Genomic DNA, 18,309 nt, shown 5'->3' on the forward strand with positions numbered 1-18,309 from the left:
AAACTTGTGTTGAGATTCAGGACGACAAGCAAGAAGTGATCTTGAGAGTGTAAACAAACACTCTTACTTATTGTCAGTATTATATGATATTATTTTTCGGAGCGTATCGATCAAATCGAGCACAACTTTGGCTCCGTTTCCTTCATTTTATAAAATGTCATCTCTTCCATTATGATGTATTGTAGATTTCGAGCGAATTCTCGTGATTCGAAGTCGTCGACAGTGGACAAGCAATTAAAAAAGATCACTTTTTAAAGATAGGTTACTTGGCAAATCGATCATATACGTGTCAACAATCAACAGTGTCTTTGATTTTGTTTCAACTGCATCGCTTTGCTAGCGAGGGAACTCTATTTGCAAAAAAATTGATATGAGACTCGGTTATCAAACTATATAAAAACGATGTAGAATAGTTTCTCTTTGTGCTCTTCTCTTCTCTACTTTTCCTTCCCTTTCTCTCTTTCCTTTTCGTTTCTTTTGTCTTTGTCTTCCTTTGAACAGTTTTAAACAAAAATTGGAGCCAGTTCGACTCGATTTCCATGAAAAGGCTGCAAAACAGTCGAGCAATTTCAAAACAAACGCTCGAAACCAAAAGCGGAAGCAGAGAAATCAGGAAAAATAAATTGGACTTGTTAGTTAAAAACGACACAAGTTGTACGATAGAAATAAAAAAAGAAAAAGATTTCCGGTTCAGAATCAACAAAAAGGATGGAAAATCAGGAAAGATACGTTGGATTTATTAGTCGGGTTGTAAATTGGATTTATTAAACGAGTTGTACGATGGAAATAAAGAAAAAGGTCTTTTCAGTTCAAAGTCAATTGGATCGGAGCTTCCGAGAGAACGGTCACGTGAGCTTGTGAGGTCAGGTAAGGTTGGCTAAAGTTGGCGCGCGATCGGCGATGAGTTTCCCGCGGTTTTGAAAATCATCGAACGTCCGACCAATCGGATGTAAGGCCAATGGAATATCTCGAATGATCACGAACGATTCGAGCAATTGGGACTTGCCGCTGGCTAGATTGTTTTCCCTGTTTCCCATGCGTAGAGCCGGTGGTGATCAAAAAAGGAAGAAGGATATCGCGACGGGATTCCGCCAAAAATGAATTCCGACGTGGTGGAGTACATCGGGCTGAACGAGCACTGCCTCGAGAATTCCGACGAGTTCTCACCACCTGAAAGGTAAGTTTATTTCACCCTTGGTTAATTCGCAGGAATATCACTGACCTCGTGCACGTATTTCTACCGGTGATGAGCAGGCACGTACATATTTTGCGCTCGCAGGTAAGGTTAGGAACGCGTTTCAGTGGCAAGTCGTCTGAAATTCGAGATATCCAAATCACAAAAAATCTGGCACAAAATAGCACGAAGAGATTAAAATTCTTTCACATTTGCCCGAGAAACACCGAGTTCACGTACGATAGATTCATTAACGAGAAATGTTCGAGTCACTTTTGTTTCTAATGGTTCCCAGAGAGAGAGTTTTTTTCATTAGAGACAGTTAGAAAGTTAATCGAACCGTTTGGCAAATTACACATATTTATGAGTAATATCTATATAGTGTATAAATATTTATACAATGTACGATTATAATATATCTAAGTACCATCTTATTGTTAAAATATCCATGTGCATGTGTGATTTGTTACTAGTATAATTCTGTTTAATAGTGTTGAAAAGAGTTTAATTTATTTATATTTTAAATAAATGTTTATATAATACACACAATAATGATTTTGGAGTATTATTAGTATTGGAGTAATGTAGAATAATGATATTGAAGTATTATTAGTATCGGAGTAATGTGATTGGAGTATCATTAGTATCTGAGTAATGTACAATAATGATATTGGAGTACTGTTAGTATTGGAGTAATGTAGAATAATGTGATTGGAGTATCATTAGTATCTGAGTAATGTACAATAATGATATTGGAGTACTGTTAGTATTGGAGTAATGTAGAATAATGTGATTGGAGTATCATTAGTATCTGAGTAATGTACAATAATGATATTGGAGTACTGTTAGTATTGGAGTAATGTAGAATAATGATATTGAAGTAGTATTTTTTTAAAGAAATATTTGCAGAATGATAAAAAGATTAAGATTTGCAGTTAAAAAGTTAGAGGTTCTGTAGATATATGTCTCCATTGTTATTCCATGCCTTCTCTTGCATATTCAAGTCATTTTCAATTATTTCTGCGATTATTATTAATTAATTAACTAGAGCCCAATACAAATGTACTATAATTTGATATAGATTCTAGTCTGTTTATAGTGGTATAGATTGTTTGTATCTCTTGTGTTGTACTTATTTCTCATTAGAAATTCTATCAATGTTGAATTTGACAACCATCTTTGGTTTGTAATCTCTCAGTGATCAAATATAAACATAATTTTTTTCCATGTACCAATTTGTATATCTTTGATATATTTTCATAATTCATGCAGCTTTTGTAAGATTTGTTTTGAAATTATTATGTTAAAAAGATCATCTTTAATACAGTGATGGAGCAGGTTCTTGTTCTCTGCTCTTTTTTTTCATATAATTGTGTAACGTATTATATACATAAACAACAAGAATATATTCTAATTTCGTACATGTATTTTACAGTAAACGCCTACGCCTAGATGACAATTGTAACAACAGTCTAAACGGCTGCTTAAACAATACCTCCAATAATAGCACAAAATGGTTATGTTCTGGCGACACGAGTCTTGTGGAACCAGAAATTTTGGAAGATATGGGCGTTAGTATGTTGGAAAATGAAGCAACAAGTTACAAAAGTACAAGGAAATCTCACTCTTTAGAACGAATAACCTCGCCTACTGCCTCAAATAACCATGGACAATGTGGAAAGTTGAATGACTCTGAGAACCAAGAGTATACTTACAGTGGTTCCAGCTTTGATACCGTCAGTATAGACAGGTTTGTATTTTAACTAAGGAAATACTTTTAGTTGCTTTGCTTACGCACACTAATGCCTTCGTTAATGTGTTTTTTAGTAGTTTAGAAGCTACTCGAAGATTTGGCCTTGATTCATACGAATCGGATGAGCCTACAACATACTCGACAATTGGAAACGAATCTGGTTATTCCTCTAGGATGGAAATAGATAATTTTGTTGATACGAAAGAAACCTCTCCTAAGCATAATCTTAATGTATCCACCAGGGAAAATAGTCTCGAACAGTTTAATCTCTATAGAAAAAAAAGAAAACCTTCAATTGTTGAAGGTGAAGATAAATTTAACAAATTGTCTGATGAGATGATTTTAATGATATTAAAGTGGCTTCCAAAAAAGTGCCTGGTAAGATTGTAAATTGTAATAGAAAAAGGACAGTAAAGACATTTAATAGGTGAGATAATATCGGAATATTTTATATCGTGTTCGTTCCGTTTAGGTACGTTGCATGTTAGTCTGTAAACGATGGTGTCAAATAGCGCGAGACGAAGTGTTATGGAGCAGATTGGATTTAGGGAGCAAAGTGTTGAATGAAGGTACATTGGGTCACATATTACCACGAGGTGTTCAGATACTCCGACTTGCGCAAGCAGAAATTGCCGATCCTGTATTTCTTGAAAACAGTGAAATTCTCACCGATGGTTACATTAGTAAACTGCAGTACTTGGACCTCTCGATGTCTGTAATTTCACCTGATGGATTAGCCATGCTACTGTCTAAGTGTAAATACCTTAAGAAATTATCTTTAGAAAAGTGTACAGTAAATAGAGCATGTTGCAAAGCTATCAGTAATAATAATGATTTAGAAAGTCTAAATTTAACAATGTGCGAGGGTATGGACATTGAATGTGTCAAAGATTTGATGAAGCTTAAGAAGTAAGTAAAATTATTTTCAGTAGCGCTAATTAGAGAGAAATTTACGTTTTACATATCCCGTTTTTATATTTTCAGTCTTAGCTCCGTGAATATGGCTTGGTGTAATCTAGATGCTGATACTATGGCACTACTTTGTACATCTTTATCGTCATCCGTTGTTCGTTTAAACATAGCTGGTTGCAGGAAAACATTAACAGATGATAGTAAGTACAAGTTTCGTATTTTACGGAAATTGATATTAAAGTTTGTTCATTCGTGGCAATGTCAACGACATTATCTCTCTTCTCATTTTAGACGTCAAGGATTTAGTGAAAAGCTGTCCAAACATGATAGAATTAGACCTGAGTGATTGTAATATGCTCACAATGAACACTGTTCGTAATTTGCTTGATTTGACAAAATTGGAGCATTTGTCGTTGAGTCGCTGTTATGGTATACCGCCGTCGACATACGTAACATTGGCGTATATGCCATCTTTATTGTACTTGGACGTTTTTGGTGTAATACCTGAACCAGTACTGAAATCATTACAAGTTACCTGTGGTGAAACCCAACTTAATAAGTTCCTATACAGTTCCATTGCGAGACCAACCGTTGGTGTTCGGAGAACGAGCATTTGGGGACTTCGCGTTAGAGATTGAAGATAAAACTATTCTAATTTTTTTTTTTACACCAGTAGTAATAAAGACCTACTAAATACCAAAGGGAAACTGAAATGTGTATGCCTTATATGTATGCCTTTTTGCAAAATGTCTTTAAGAAGAGACTGATTTTATGGTTCTATCGAAATAAGATTGAAACATTACACATTTTCTATATCATCTGTTCTCTTTGTTTTTTTACACTTTTTTTTCTTGTAAATTGTAAATTAAATGTACTTCAAATTGATTTATTTGCCAGTCGTTTATCTATACAACTGGAACAAACGTACAAATTGAATGCTGATTTATATATTTATCGACCAATATATATATATATATATCATGTTAACTTTACACGATTGAATTAATAATGCGTGCCTAATGTAAATGTACTTCGCACAAATGTATTTTTGATTGTAGTTTATTGAAAGATTTTTTGTACGTAAACTAATCTCTGTATGATTTTTCTTTTTCACCTGATAAGTAAAAATATTTTATTTGTAACGCTGCCTTTTTCTTTCTTTCTTTATTACAACTTTTTGTGAAATCAAATTTGTGCTTTATTACTTAATCTTTTTCAATCTTTTTTTAAAATGACACTGACATTAAATAACAGAGTAAACTTATTTTTCAATAAATAACTGATTAAAACAAATCAAAATTTTTTTAATAAATAACAATAAAAAGATATGAAAGATTTATTAATAGTTATGAGAATATAGCAAAACGTTTCTCAAACATTTTTGCCAAATTATTTTAACATGTATACATCTAGTTACAATGTAGGATATTATATATGTACAAAATTTTTTTGTAATATTGTAAAATGACATCGATTAAATCTGCATTTTATTTTTGACAATTCGCTACCGACTGGAAACCTATTAGTCGGGGTTCCTGAGAATTTCAAATTACTTCTTACTTGATGTGATGAAACAATATGAAATTGACAATGTACAAAGTGTTACTCGAGAATTTCATTGGAAATAAATAAAAGAAAACGAAACGGAGTGGCAAAATATTGGAACGTATATTTGAATTTTAATCAATGTCTGTTAATTTTGAAAAGTTTCGTTTCGTTTTCATCAAATTGTAACTAAAGTGTAAGTCAAGTACACGTATATACAAATATACACACACATATACGCGCGCGCGCACGCATGCACACAGTCATATATATATTTTATATATAAGTGGACGTTTAGTCAGTCTAGGAATTTTTACAACAAATATACTTCTACCTTAAAATATTTATACACATATTTTGTATAGAAAACGAGAACTCAATGTTAAATCCATCCTTCTATAACAGTATCATTTACATCTTTTTAACTATCATTTCTTACCAATTCATTTTTCAATGAAGTACCACTTACAAGTTTTTGTGCAACGACGTTCGTTAGTTAAGCTGTTGCCACGGAAGCTGCGTCCGATGGCGACTCAATTGTTGTTTTGGATTTTATAGGCTGAATCTCAATCTCTTTCTCAGTGGCGTAAATCGACTTCGCCTCTTGTCTTTCTTGCTCGCTTTGCCATTGAACCTGTAAAAACCATAAGTAGAGACAAATGTCACGAGTAATTCCTTAATGCTATAAAAAGGCAAACACACTACCTTCTGCTTGTGCTGTTTAACAGCCTCTTTGCACTTGTCTATAACCATTTGTTCGGTCAGTACTCCATCTTCGGAAGCATACGCTGCTGCTTGCCAGGTGACACCCAATTTCGCTAGTTCTCTTCCGGACATACCCTCAGTTATTTCAGCTATTTTACTGCAAAGCGCGTTATAATCGAACTGTGCGACTTTTAATCTTTTGTTGCCCTCAATCGCCGGCTGAAGAACAAATTTGTCGAAGTAAAGTCGGACTAGACGCTCGCGTTCTTCTCTACCCGGTAGATGAAACTCCACCATCTCGTCCAATCTGTCGTTGACAGCCCAATCAAACTGTTCGGGAGTATTTGAGGCGAGAATCAACATGAACTTGTTGCTCTGCTCGCCCGTCCTGTAGAGAAACGCATTCAGCATCGCCCTCAAATCTTCGGAGATATGCTCACTCGATCGTTTCCTCAAGAAGGCGTCCGCCTCGTCGATAAAAAGCAAAAGGCCTTTCCTAGATGTTACTGCCCAATCGAAGACTTTGTGAATAGCGGTGACACCATCTCGACCCAATGGCGCCAAGTCGCCGCCAGTCACGATCGCGTAATCCATCCCGGAGTGTTGCGCCAACTTCTTTGCGAACATCGTTTTGCCCGTTCCGGGTGGGCCATGCATCAGTATATTTCTGTACATTCCGCGATTTTGTTTCGTGTTTTTCGTAGCTATCGCGATGTCGCGTAATCTTTCTTCCAGCTTCGGGGCTAAAACAACACCGGATAAAGCATCGGTCTGCTTGGTTTTTAACTTCTTCAACGCTTGAACAGGATGCCGCAACGTGTCTAACACTGTAAATCTAGAAGTTTCTCGAACGAGAGACGGTTTCCCGAGCCGCGATTCTACGTATCGTGCGGCTATGCCCGTTGTTCCTTTGGCGGTGTACACTCCAAAAGCCAACAGAGACAAACCTCCGGCCGCAGCGATGATTTTATCCCAGTCTTGAAGGAAAGCTGTGACACCAGTACCTAATACCGAACCAGCAGTTCTGAAATTAACATTCCATAAAAATCCCCTCTGTCGCATCAACGATTTATTTGTTGTTTCTTTTTACTCACTTTATCGACTCCAAGACTGTTACTCGTTTCTCAGACGCTTTCACCCTAATTTTCTCGATATTCAGATCTTGATTTTCCCTGTCTATCTTTGCTTTCGCTTTAATCTCCGCCTCTAGCTTTTTCATTTCGTTTTTGTATCTCAAATCCATTTCGTGCTCTATCGTGGCTTTCCTCATGGCCTCTTGCTTCGCTACCGACTCCTCTTGCCTCCTCAAATTTTCATCGTTCATTCTCTGTTGCTGTATCAGCTGATCGTCGTATCGTTTCCTAGCCAACTGATCCTGATACTGAGCTCTCATTTGATGCTGTTTGGTTTCCTCTTGTAGGACTTTCCTCCTCTCCTCCCCGTCGATACGCTTTTGCTCCGCTTTCATTTGCTCTATGCTGGCCTCGTATCGTTTCACTTCCGCTTGTTTTTCCATTTGTTTGGTAGACTCTTGCATTTTGGACAGCTCCAATGCTTCTTTGGCATGTTCTACAAGAATGGGAGGGCAATAAGAAGTAAGAGTTGGTAAGAGCTTGACTAATTTGTAAGATCTCTTTATTTTGCACGTGCAACGTAATTCTATGAATATATAACAATAATAATAAGGAAAGGAAATTGCAAAATGATCGACAGATAAAAAAAAAACTATCAACGAGATCGACGAACATGACATAAATGTCTCAAACAAATTTGTGATCATTTTCATTGATGAAAACGATTATTCGAGACAATGTTCAACAGCGAATCGCGTCATTACGACCAGGGAGTATCTCGTACAGAATACGAGGTCCTTAACCTAGGAAATCGTTATTTGCTTACGTAACATTTCGTAACGATATGTAACCTTTGACTGGTCACATGTCCCATGTAAAAATATGCCTATAACGTAGATTATTATTACCATTTCGGCCGTCCGTTGCGATTAACGTGTACAAAGGTTACGTTTCCTTAAGTTAAGAGTAAAGCAGAATACATTATCGTCATTCTTAAACTTCTTCAACTAGAAAAAAATGGACAGAACGCGTGTAAAAAAAAAAAAGAGTACGTATTTTCTTATTACAACATAAATTAAATTATAGTCGGTTGAACTCCACGTGGCCAGTCGAAGGTTAATCGAGAGTAAAGCAAATGTGACCGATCACATACTGGATCTTTCGAGTTCTTTGGCGGCGGACGCCGCTCTCTCCAAAGCACTGGAGTCAAATCGGTAAGGCTCCATCTGAGATATCCTCGGCGGTGGTGCACGATCGTCTCCGCCTCCGGCCCCGTCGGATGCCGACGGTGGTACGAACTGGGAGAAGTCTTGCGGTTGTGCATTACGGTAACCGAAAATCCACGACATGGTTCACTCTGCTTCGAAAATCTTACCACTGTTAACCAATTGCTAGCAGCTCGACGAGACTCGTGCCGTGTCTGTTAACCTGTTTCCCTTTTCGTTACCACGAACAACTCCCACGTGCACTGCCGGCGTGAAAATTGAAACTATAGTAGATTCCGGACCGTTCAGATTACTACTTGAGTGCTGCTTATTCTTCCGCTGGCGATAGCAGAGTTACCAAATATAGGGGAAACATGGCGGCGCGGCGTCATGGGATTTCGTTCGTGACATGTGGTCACACCGGCAAAGATAAGAACGGATCTGTAAATTCTCTGTCAATGTTGACACTCTATTTTATCCGAAAAGTCGATATTTACAAGTGTTTCGATCAAGTTTCCCTCGTTCAAAATTATCAAATTTATCCGCTTCTGTAATAAATAAATTGTAATCCATATTGCAATTAATTTAAAACATTTTCACAACATTATTCGAAAATAACGAAAGCACTCGGAAATAGTAGCTTGAATACCTGAGAATGTTATCAAAACTCGACTTCAATTTCTCACGAAAATATTAAAATTTAAATGATAATACGTATATAAAAATCATATTGTTTACTTTCGAATTTTATTTTTATCTTATTACAGGTTACTATTATTCCAAATACACACATACATAATGTGTAAAATGGTAGGTTTTTGATTTCCGATTAAGCAGTACAGCTATTATTAATTGAAATTACGTTAATCATTGAGATTTGCGGTTTAAAATTATGCTTTTTTTCGAATTGAAATCGTTCATTTTAAACGAAAATACATCGTAGCCAATAAATGAACAAATAGTTTATTTAATTTCGAAATTTATTGAGAAGGTACACGTATTTCCTTGTCAGCTGGCGGCCATTTGAATTTCAAACGTAATTAATAATCAGATACAGAACCGCTGAATTCGTGCAACGTTAAAACATTAACCACGAGCATAGGATTATAATTTTTGAAAGAGTGAATAACCACTTGATGTAAAAAAGCACGTAGTTGCGCGTAGTTTAGACGTGAGTCTAGGCACAAAACGAAAGCGTTGATCGCCATCTATACAATGTCGTTTTCTAGTAATAAGTGATCAATCGTAACACAGAGCTTGTAACAAAATTTCTCGAAATTTGTCGTCTGGTCGACGATTTAATACGAAAATGTAACGAGCTCTAGCTGAAATATTTCTCGCGAATAAGCCCGTTATGGGCTCAGATGTAAATAACTCGGAAGACGGCAGGTAGTACTACGTAGTAGTTACTACGTCGATAATGTCGTCGCAAGTTTAACGCAGCAAGGTTCCGGTGATTCACAGTGAATGTGCTCTTTTCAAACATGGAGAGGTTATTTGTTTGAAGTAATATGTGGGAATTAGGAAGCCGAAGTGTCATCGTGTTAGTAAGTGTGTTGAGTGGGTGCGTGTTTCTCTACAACGTTTGGGGGCCAATTTTTATTCTCATCGTTTTACTGTTTCTCGCAGTTTACGCGTTCTATTTTTTAATCGTCAACGACAGTTTACTGTTGCCACACGCGTTCCTCTTGCTTGAACACTGCAAATACATCTCCCTCGAGGTTCGTCGGAGTTTCAAAGCTGTCATCGATCACGTCCACCAGTACATTCGGCAGTTTCTCGAAACTGCGAAACGTCGTTTTTGCAACCGATACCTAGCCCAAGCCAGCACCACGATGGAGAGACGTCGGTCAGGATGTTATCAGCTTAGCACCGATTCTTATTCAACCAGGAAGAACTCTTCTCACTTCGGGTCGATCACGCAGCTCAGTCCGATTCCAAAGAGTTTGCGAAAAGCCGACACGTCGAACGATGTCACCCCAAAAAATCATTTTTATCACGGTAGCGAGCATTTGTCGTACGATCACCATTCCTTTGTCAGTAAACGCACCTCCACACCAGTGTTTGCGCGAAACAACGAGGAATTGGAGAATCAGACGTTAAAATTCTCACCTCCTGGGCAAGCGTCGTCGAAACGAACATCTCCTCTCTACAAACAGAATCAGGCACTCATGCAGGTGGAAAACACAACGTACTTCGACGCAGAAGGTTCTTCGTGTAGTTCTGCTGCAGCTCTGAAAACGAATTCAAAAGCAGAAGAAAAGAAAACCGTTCAAACAGTTGCCGGACCCCTATTGACATCGACCAGATACAACATTGATCCAAAGTAAATAGCCCTGATCAATTAGCTTACCTTAATTCACAGTAGACATTTCTATATGTCCAGTACCACAAACTTAAATTTTAATTTTGTTGCAGAGTATACAACGACGTAACATCTCCAGGACTTACGGCTCGATTGACCAAGTATGCTACAGAGGCTAGCAACAAGTTGACTCATCAATCTAAATATCGGGTAGGACAGTTTCCAAAAGTAAATCTTCATGCTAATTCAGTTCCGGTGATAAACATCAAGTCCATAAGGACGAGAACACCGGTGACGGTTAACGTAGCACCGTCTCACGCCATACGATACTCTTCGCCATCGAAGCAGAATATTTTGTCGAATTTATGTCATTCGGACGATAGTTACTCCTCGCCTAACGTCGCTCAAGCTTTAAGAGAGATATCACTGAAGCGGCACGCTTCAAGGGAAGATGTAGTTTCCGATTTTGCAAAGAAACAACGAAGAGACGTCGTTCCCAGTAGCAAGGAATTCGAGATACAAGAGGAAGTCAAACAGAAGAGGAGCAGAGACGATTCCTTCAGGTCGGAAGATGACACTTCACCCCAAAGTAAAATCAGTCGACCCGCGAAGCGGACTAAAGCGCCGTCGTGTTATGACATCATAAATTCACTCAGTTCCAGCAAGCACGTTGTGTCCGGCGTCAAAAGGAAAGCCAGTAAGTTCTAGAACAAAATAATTCCTTTTATTATACCCTCGGTAACTCAATTTTATTACACTCTCGATTCATTTATTTTAGGAGATTTTTCACGGAGCGGAACACCGGATTTTGAGAAACATTTCAAATCATTGGAATGTGTTCAAAACGCTAGTACGCAAACGTCGATACAGATTCGGAATACCAGCCCAAGGCATCCTAACTACGAATTGGCGGAGAGAAGAAATAATTCAGATCCATGTAACTCTGTTGACAAACTACAAGAACACACGCCGTTGAAGGGAATTTTAAAAACAAGTAACAAAAGTAAAGAGAACGGATCGGATCGTAAACAGGCGAAACGTTTGATAACGCAAAATAACGATAAAAAAGATTCGGCCGAGTTGATGGAGTACACCGAATCGGCCAAGTTAACGAACAAGTTATTTATGAAGGCAGAACCGGAGAGAAACGAAAAGTTACGGATGCTTGTCGAAGAACAGGGTAACATACGAGCCAAGTTTACCACCGACGACGTAGAAGAGATTAAAAAAGAAGATATCACGGACATGAGGCAAAGGAGTATGAAGGCAAGGCTTCAGAGCATGTTCGATGCCATATCTGGCAAAGGTAAGGAAATTCAACGTGCGAGCATGTGGGGGTTTTAATTCACGGATGGTCGTTTTTATTTTCAGCTGCTAGTCGGATTAATCCGGATGTGGTGATCCAAGCGGAAGAAGTGAATACCGTGAAATCTGTTGAGTCCTCTCCTGTCGCCTATGTGTCCCTTAATTCTTCGACTACCACCACCAACGTTAACACCACGCCCATTTCCACGTCGGCCGTGGCACTTACTCCCGGTACCAGCGAATCGAACACGAAATCGCAAAAGCACGTGGCTTTTAATCTGCCAGGTAAAGATACGTGCATGACTACAAACGTTCAAGTTGTCAACACGGTCGAGAAGAAAGTGGAAAACACCTCAACTGCCGCGACAGACAAAACGGTCAACGCTGGAATCACGAGTAGGAAATCCGCAGCCGTAACTGAGCCTGTCGTTTCGAACCCAGCAACGACCAATCCCACGAGCTCGAACGTGCAAAATTTCAATTTCAGTAAACCAACTTCGACGTCGAGTACTTCCTCGATAGGTAACACGTTCGCGGTCGATACCGTTTCTGCCAAAAATAAATCTTTGCTCGTCGCTACCACGACAGCTAGTATCTTCCAGAGCGTTGCCACTGCTGCACCAACAGCGGTCTCTTCGGCGATTTCTGTCAGCACGACTGCAGCGAACACGAGAAGCCAGCCGAATCAAAACAGCAATTCGAGGACAAATATTTCGCAGGCTGTAGGAACTTGCACGTCAAGTTCGAGCGTATCAACCGAAAGCATGAAAGGCAACACGATCTTCGCATCGTCACGCACGAACCTGGGACCTTTGAACAATGTCACGGAGAAGAAGGAACAAAATCCGGGGTTCGCGTCGATCGGCACCAAAGCGAGCGTTATGCCGTTCACGAGTGTCACGAATATTACTAGCTCGAACAACTTATCGAGCACGACATCAACAATGAACACTTCGACGCCATTGTTTACGTTTGGCAGCAACAGCAATTGTCCATCGTCTATCGTATCTGCAAAGTCTGAAGGATTTGTATTCGGCTCGTCGATTGGAATCGCGTCGGAAAATAGCGGAGCGTTTGGATGTCCGACAACTACATCTCGGCCGACTTCGATGATCCCCAACTCAGCGACGTCTTCGAGCGTCACCGGTAGTGGTGCACAAGCTAACAACGTCACGGTTGCTAGCGCGTCTAACGCCGGTTTCGAAGCTCAGGCAAAGAACAGCGTGTCCATCTTTGGATCATCGATTAGCTCGACTTTCGCGCTACGTCCCTCCACCACTTCGTCCGTAAATGGCGGCAAAGCTGTCTTTTCTTTCGGCAACGCATCGACGATGACGACGACGACGATGACGACGATAACGACGACGACGGCAACGACAACGACGGCGAATACAACGACTATCAGCTCAAACGCAGGCCCGTTCGGCGTCGGAAGCAACAATCCACCTCCGAGTTTTGGAACGTCGTTGTTGTCGTCAACGACCAGCACCACGGGCCAGGCTGTCTCGAACGCCAGTTCCATATTTACCAACGCGTCGTCCACTCCGTCGATCTTCGGAGCAACGACAGCCAGTCATCAACCAGTTTTTGGCACGTCGTCTAATTTAAACGCCAACACAGCGACCTTTACTCTTCCGAAGACCACGGCAACACCGGTCTTCGGTTCGAACGTTACCGCCACCACCACCACCTCTTCTGTATTTGCGTCCACGAGTGCGATACCAATCTTCTCCAACATAACCGGAGGCCCGTCGGCAAACACAACCTCCATACCAGTGTTTGGTTCCAGTACGAGTACGCCTATCCCGTCTGGGATAAACACCGGCGGAACAAGCAACGTTGGTACTAACTTATTCTCGAGCACGAACTCGACCACGTCGGCATCTGTGTTTTCCACGACGAACAACATCTTTGGCCAAGTGAACAGCTCGTCAACGGACTCGAGTTTTAAAAGCGGTTCAGGATTGTTTAGAAACAATAATAACAGCGGTGGCTCGACACTGTTCGCTTCGGCGCATCCGACCACGACCTCCACGACGTTTGGCGCCCCGAACGTTTCCAGCAGTTCGACCGTTCCTACTTTCGGTGCCTCGAACATTCCCGTGAGCAACAACGCGCCTGTGCCGGTTTTCGGCGCAACCGCCGCCGGCACTTCCGACTTTGCCTCGCAGAACCAAAACAAAGGGAATCCAGTAACGACGAATCAGCACGCTTCTTCTACCGCGCAGAGCTTCGCCGCTGGAAGCTCGATATTCAGAACAGCAGAGAACACCACCGGTGCTCCCGTGTTTGGCAGCTCGAACGACACCGCCGGTCATTTCAATTCGTCAGCCCCATCGAGTAGCACGTTCGTCGGACAGAACGTCATCTCGCCGAATCCTACGTTTGGCATAGGAACCACCGTTACCTCAAACGGTCCACCAGCGTTCAACGACAGCAACAAAGCGTCGCCGTTCGGAACGCAACCGTCGACATTCGGCACTCCAACAATGGCTTCTACTTCCGTCTTTGCGACCACGAACGAAAGCACCACTGCTCCTGGAGTATTCACGTTCGGAGCAAGCCAAAAGCCACAACAGCACATCACCACGTTCTCCTTTGGCAGCAGCACCAACAATAATAACAGCGCTCCATCCACCTCCACACCTTTCCAGTTTGGCTCGACAACTTCAAATTCAGGTAAAACGATTCTTCGTCCCTCGTAGCTTAATTGTCGTTGACGTTTCTCTCTCTTAATTTAATTCGATTCAATCTATTTGAAATATTTCAGCCACAGGATTTAATTTCTCTGCCCCGACGACAACTCCATCCATCAACTTTGGTACGACCAATTCCACGGCAACGTTCAATGCTTCCGCGCCTGGCATGTTCAGCATCGGAAGCGGTTCCACTGCTCCAAGATCCAGAAACATACGGACCAGAAAATTGAGATGATGGAGAATGTAATTTTCGAAGCTAGCCTTCTTCTCTACCGAATATTTTTCGTCGAAACATTATTTCGGTTTTTTTTTTCAAATACTATTATTCTGTAATTCTAACGTTTTAATTCCAACAGATTCTCGTCAAATTGATTTGCACAGAATTAATCGTATTACAGACAGAATTATAGAATAGAATTCATCATTTTAACGTTACAGTTTTCCGCCGTTGTTGAACGTATCCACCTTGTACATATAGAAATGTTAAAGCGAATCTTTATCCGTCACTGTTTTGAGATCTACTTTAGTTACATTACGTATGATACACATGCATACATATATACATATACACGTACAAATGCGTACAGATAAATAGAGGAATAAAATGCGTGAACGTTTTACTAAGGAGAATCGAATTTCAAAAGCGTGTTCACCCACGGAACATTGTGCATTTAACTTTTAACGTTCATCGATCCGTCAGTCGCCGAGATTGCGAAATTATCCTTTATTTGCAAACTTTTTACCAGGAATCGACTTTTGATAAACGTTAAAGGTTAATATTACCTGTTTAAGCGGCATTTGTATATTATATTCGGCGAACGAACAATTTTGGACATACGATATTTAAATATTGTAATATCTTCTGCTTTTCCTTCTTTTTAAAAAAATTTTCTTTTGTATTGTTTTACGGAAACAAAGAAAGTCACGTGAGAGAATTGTTTTTTTCTTTTTGTATTTTGAAAGCAGGTGATTTCTGGACTTTCGACGCATTTTCGATAAACGCATTTTTTTTTCCCTTTTTATTTGAGCATATCGGAATGCTCAACTCCAGCAACACTTGTTTCGTTTTTAACTTTCATTAAAAAGTGGTCGAAATACTTTTGTTTTTCGTTTTCATTCTTCTTGATTCGATAGCCACTACGGATACAAGAACAAGAGTTTTATACCGTGCGTGAGCGGTGATTGTTTGCCTTGTTCCTTCAATACAGAGAAAAGAGAAGCAATTGTAAGATCGGATGGGCGAAGAAGGAGCAAAAAAACAAAAAAGGCAACAAGGGGCACAATCGAGGAGCACAAAATACTCAATCGATGTGTGAAAGTAACGTGATAGGGAGGCAACGGAGAGCATACAGGTGCGGCTTATTATGCCATGTTGTAAGAAATGCGTAATTATTTTTTTCTACATATTTCCAGACAGATGTATCTCGTTAACGAAACGTTGTAAAGTTTGAAAAATATCAGAAATACGAATATCAATAGTGTTGAAGAATTACATTTTACACTGTTGCGCTGTGATTTTCCCTCATAACCTTTGTCCTTGGCTGGCTGATATATGTATGTATACTAATAACACGACCGCGATATTCCTTTTTTCTCCCTATATTTGCCAGGATTCGATTTCACGCAATTTTTCACAGCGTTGGTCGAATTTCTCTGCAACAAATTTCGTTCGCCAAAGATTGTGCCAAATCTACATACACTCGTGTCTCGTGTCTCATGTTTTAAAATGTGTCTGAAAGCAAGGTGACAACAAATCTGTCCGATGTCGTTGAACGTTGCGAATATCATTGAAATTACAAATGCGAACGACACGTTGATACGTTGTCACGATACTCTGGTAACTGCGCCACGTTTGTACTATAAAAACAAATAATAATTCTGGTACAAAAATCTAGCTAATATTATTCGTAGTTAACATCAAAAGCATATGTATGTATTTGGGAATGGAAAGGATTAGTTTTAAATTCAGTGGTGTAAAAAAAAAAAATCTGATAGAATTTCGTATCTTCTGTTTTATTACTTGCTAATAAAATAAAAACTAGAAAGAGAAAGAAATTCAAAATGAGAGCAAAATTGTGAAAAGGAATAGAGGATAAAGGATAGAGGATAGAGACGACGAAAAGTATCGCAGGTTGCGTTGATAGTAGGATAAGGTAGAACGGTTGGTAACCGGTAGAGAAGATCCGAGTGTAAGAGAAAAGGCGCGCGCGGTTTGCCGAAAGAGGAAGGGAGCGCGGTAGATGTGCGAGCGAGTGAGAAAGAAAGCGAGGAAGTAACGCGTGAGTTACGTCATGCGCGTTCCGTGAAACTCTAGCCAGGATTGGTCGGGCGAGCGGGTTTGTTTGCGAGCCAACCTATCGTAGAGCTCGTTAGACGGGAAGGATGTTTGTACGGTCGCCTGGAGGCGCAGCCATGTTGGGAACATTAGAAGGGAACCAACACTACAACCAGCAAGACGGGAACATCTAGGTTCGGCAGCGGCGTGTCTTAACACCTTACACCACCACCATGGCTGACCCGGAAAAACAGCCCGAACAACCAAAGGCTGGCCAGCAGAAGCTGATCATCGGTAAGCGAATCGTGCATTTATACCCGAAATATCGCGTCGCGTTCAATCTGCCGGCGGAAGGATCGACCGGAACGGGGGAGCGTGTTCGTTTTTCGCGACGATCGCCCGCATGTAATGGCGTCTAGGGAAGCAGCAGACGTTGAACCATGTGGCATGTGCTCGGCAAGCCGGCTACCAATCTCCTCTCTCTTATCCTTATTTTTCCCAATGTCGTGCGAAACCATCGAATTTTCACGTTACGTTTCTCTTCCTTTCCTCTTTTCTTTTCTTTTCTTTCTTTTTTTTCATTTCTCACTCTGTCTCTCTGTCTCTTCCTCTTCCGTTTCTCTCTTTCTCTCCCCCTTCCCTCGTCTCTTTCTTTTCTCCCATTTCCTTTCTTTTTCCAAGTGAAATAGCCCAACACACGCTCTTGTTCGACACCGCGTTTTACGAAATTTCCTTTCGGTTTCTATAGAGAGAAAGAACGAGAGAAAATGGAGTGACGCGTACATTAGGACGAACGAACGAACACGCTTTAGGACTACGCGCCACGACATTTAATATTCTTTTCTTTCTTCCTTGCGTTCTTCCCTTCTTTCTTTGTTTCATTTTACTTCCTTTTTCTACTCTTCTTTATTTCACTGTGTATTTTTCGTTTTGTTCGTACGATAACCTTAATTTACGTATCGAATAGACAAAAAAGATGTGTGTATATATACATATATATATATATATATATATACACATATATATATAAAGATAGATAAAATATATAATCTAAAATTTAGTGATTACATCATAGTTACATCATGGTTACATGCCCTAGTGGTTTCTAGAAATTTCTCTGCCCTTTTTTCCTTCCGCTTACGTTTCTAAGCGTGTTTCTTCGTAAATCACCAAATATACTAATTTTCGTTATGTAAGTTTCGGACTGTTTGCTGAACGTTTGCTTCCGTTCAAACGATTCGTTTTCGGATCGGACCGTGTGCGCTGCCATCGTCGGCTTCCACTTTAGATCGACTTCGCGGCAATTTCTTCTCTTAAGCCGAAAAACAAACGGGAAGAAACAAAAAAAAAAAAAAAAA

At 40.0% G+C, this 18,309-nt stretch overlaps 4 protein-coding genes across 8 annotated transcripts in view; 3 read left to right on the forward strand and 1 right to left on the reverse strand.

The window, feature by feature from the left end:
* Window positions 1-834: 834 nt before the first annotated feature.
* On the forward strand, window positions 835-4,981 carry LOC122526794 (S-phase kinase-associated protein 2). 3 transcript variants are annotated; one of them, XM_043650328.1, is made up of 6 exons: window positions 835-1,177; window positions 2,610-2,924; window positions 3,002-3,305; window positions 3,400-3,836; window positions 3,912-4,039; window positions 4,131-4,981. In XM_043650328.1, the coding sequence occupies exons 1-6, from the start codon at window positions 1,098-1,100 to the stop codon at window positions 4,475-4,477; spliced, it is 1,611 nt and encodes a 536-aa protein (XP_043506263.1). In that variant the 5' UTR covers window positions 835-1,097; the 3' UTR covers window positions 4,478-4,981. The 3 variants fall into 3 exon arrangements, with proteins under 3 accessions (XP_043506263.1, XP_043506264.1, XP_043506265.1); XM_043650329.1 differs by lacking the exon at window positions 835-1,177 and adding an exon at window positions 1,208-1,279; XM_043650330.1 differs by lacking the exon at window positions 835-1,177 and adding an exon at window positions 1,415-1,436.
* Window positions 4,982-5,161: 180 nt separating this feature from the next.
* On the reverse strand, window positions 5,162-8,773 carry LOC122526793 (ATPase family AAA domain-containing protein 3A homolog). 2 transcript variants are annotated; one of them, XM_043650325.1, is made up of 4 exons: window positions 8,316-8,773; window positions 7,184-7,658; window positions 6,090-7,113; window positions 5,162-6,018 (listed from the first exon to the last, which is right to left on the reverse strand). In XM_043650325.1, the coding sequence occupies exons 1-4, from the start codon at window positions 8,509-8,511 to the stop codon at window positions 5,881-5,883; spliced, it is 1,833 nt and encodes a 610-aa protein (XP_043506260.1). In that variant the 5' UTR covers window positions 8,512-8,773; the 3' UTR covers window positions 5,162-5,880. The 2 variants fall into 2 exon arrangements, with proteins under 2 accessions (XP_043506260.1, XP_043506262.1); XM_043650327.1 differs by lacking the exon at window positions 8,316-8,773 and adding an exon at window positions 8,071-8,295.
* Window positions 8,774-9,344: 571 nt separating this feature from the next.
* On the forward strand, window positions 9,345-16,175 carry LOC122526789 (serine-rich adhesin for platelets-like). The gene is made up of 5 exons (XM_043650318.1): window positions 9,345-10,693; window positions 10,786-11,369; window positions 11,451-11,978; window positions 12,044-14,656; window positions 14,748-16,175. Exons 1-5 carry the CDS (start codon window positions 9,879-9,881, stop codon window positions 14,909-14,911), a joined length of 4,704 nt encoding a protein of 1,567 aa, XP_043506253.1. The 5' UTR covers window positions 9,345-9,878; the 3' UTR covers window positions 14,912-16,175.
* A 910-nt stretch (window positions 16,176-17,085) lies between these two features.
* The window catches only part of LOC122526798 (Y-box-binding protein 1), a 6,703-nt gene continuing 5,479 nt past the window's right edge, over window positions 17,086-18,309 (forward strand). For both annotated transcript variants that reach the window (XM_043650338.1, XM_043650339.1), the window contains exon 1: window positions 17,086-17,245. In XM_043650338.1, coding sequence (XP_043506273.1) covers window positions 17,185-17,245 — 61 coding nt within the window. In that variant the 5' untranslated portion in view covers window positions 17,086-17,184. The remainder of the gene's footprint in view (window positions 17,246-18,309) is intronic.

Source organism: Frieseomelitta varia, unplaced genomic scaffold (genome assembly GCF_011392965.1).
Source record: "Frieseomelitta varia isolate USP_RPSP 00005682 unplaced genomic scaffold, Fvar_1.2 scaffold_192, whole genome shotgun sequence".
Taxonomy (NCBI): Eukaryota; Metazoa; Arthropoda; class Insecta; order Hymenoptera; family Apidae; genus Frieseomelitta; species Frieseomelitta varia.

What these genes read in the sequence shown, in the direction of transcription:
- LOC122526794 (XM_043650328.1), top strand. Translation starts at nt 1,098, where the DNA reads ATGAATTCCGACGTGGTGGAGTACATCGGGCTGAACGAGCACTGCCTC. An exon ending in GAGTTCTCACCACCTGAAAG is followed by an intron (nt 1,178 to 2,609) that starts GTAAGTTTATTT and finishes TGTATTTTACAG; the next exon opens with TAAACGCCTACGCCTAGATG. An exon ending in GGCTTCCAAAAAAGTGCCTG is followed by an intron (nt 3,306 to 3,399) that starts GTAAGATTGTAA and finishes CGTTCCGTTTAG; the next exon opens with GTACGTTGCATGTTAGTCTG.
- LOC122526793 (XM_043650325.1), bottom strand. Translation starts at nt 8,511, where the DNA reads ATGTCGTGGATTTTCGGTTACCGTAATGCACAACCGCAAGACTTCTCC. An exon ending in ACAGTCTTGGAGTCGATAAA is followed by an intron (nt 7,114 to 7,183) that starts GTGAGTAAAAAG and finishes TGTTAATTTCAG; the next exon opens with AACTGCTGGTTCGGTATTAG. An exon ending in TTAAACAGCACAAGCAGAAG is followed by an intron (nt 6,019 to 6,089) that starts GTAGTGTGTTTG and finishes TGGTTTTTACAG; the next exon opens with GTTCAATGGCAAAGCGAGCA.
- LOC122526789 (XM_043650318.1), top strand. Translation starts at nt 9,879, where the DNA reads ATGTGGGAATTAGGAAGCCGAAGTGTCATCGTGTTAGTAAGTGTGTTG. An exon ending in CGGCGTCAAAAGGAAAGCCA is followed by an intron (nt 11,370 to 11,450) that starts GTAAGTTCTAGA and finishes CATTTATTTTAG; the next exon opens with GAGATTTTTCACGGAGCGGA. An exon ending in CGATGCCATATCTGGCAAAG is followed by an intron (nt 11,979 to 12,043) that starts GTAAGGAAATTC and finishes TTTTATTTTCAG; the next exon opens with CTGCTAGTCGGATTAATCCG.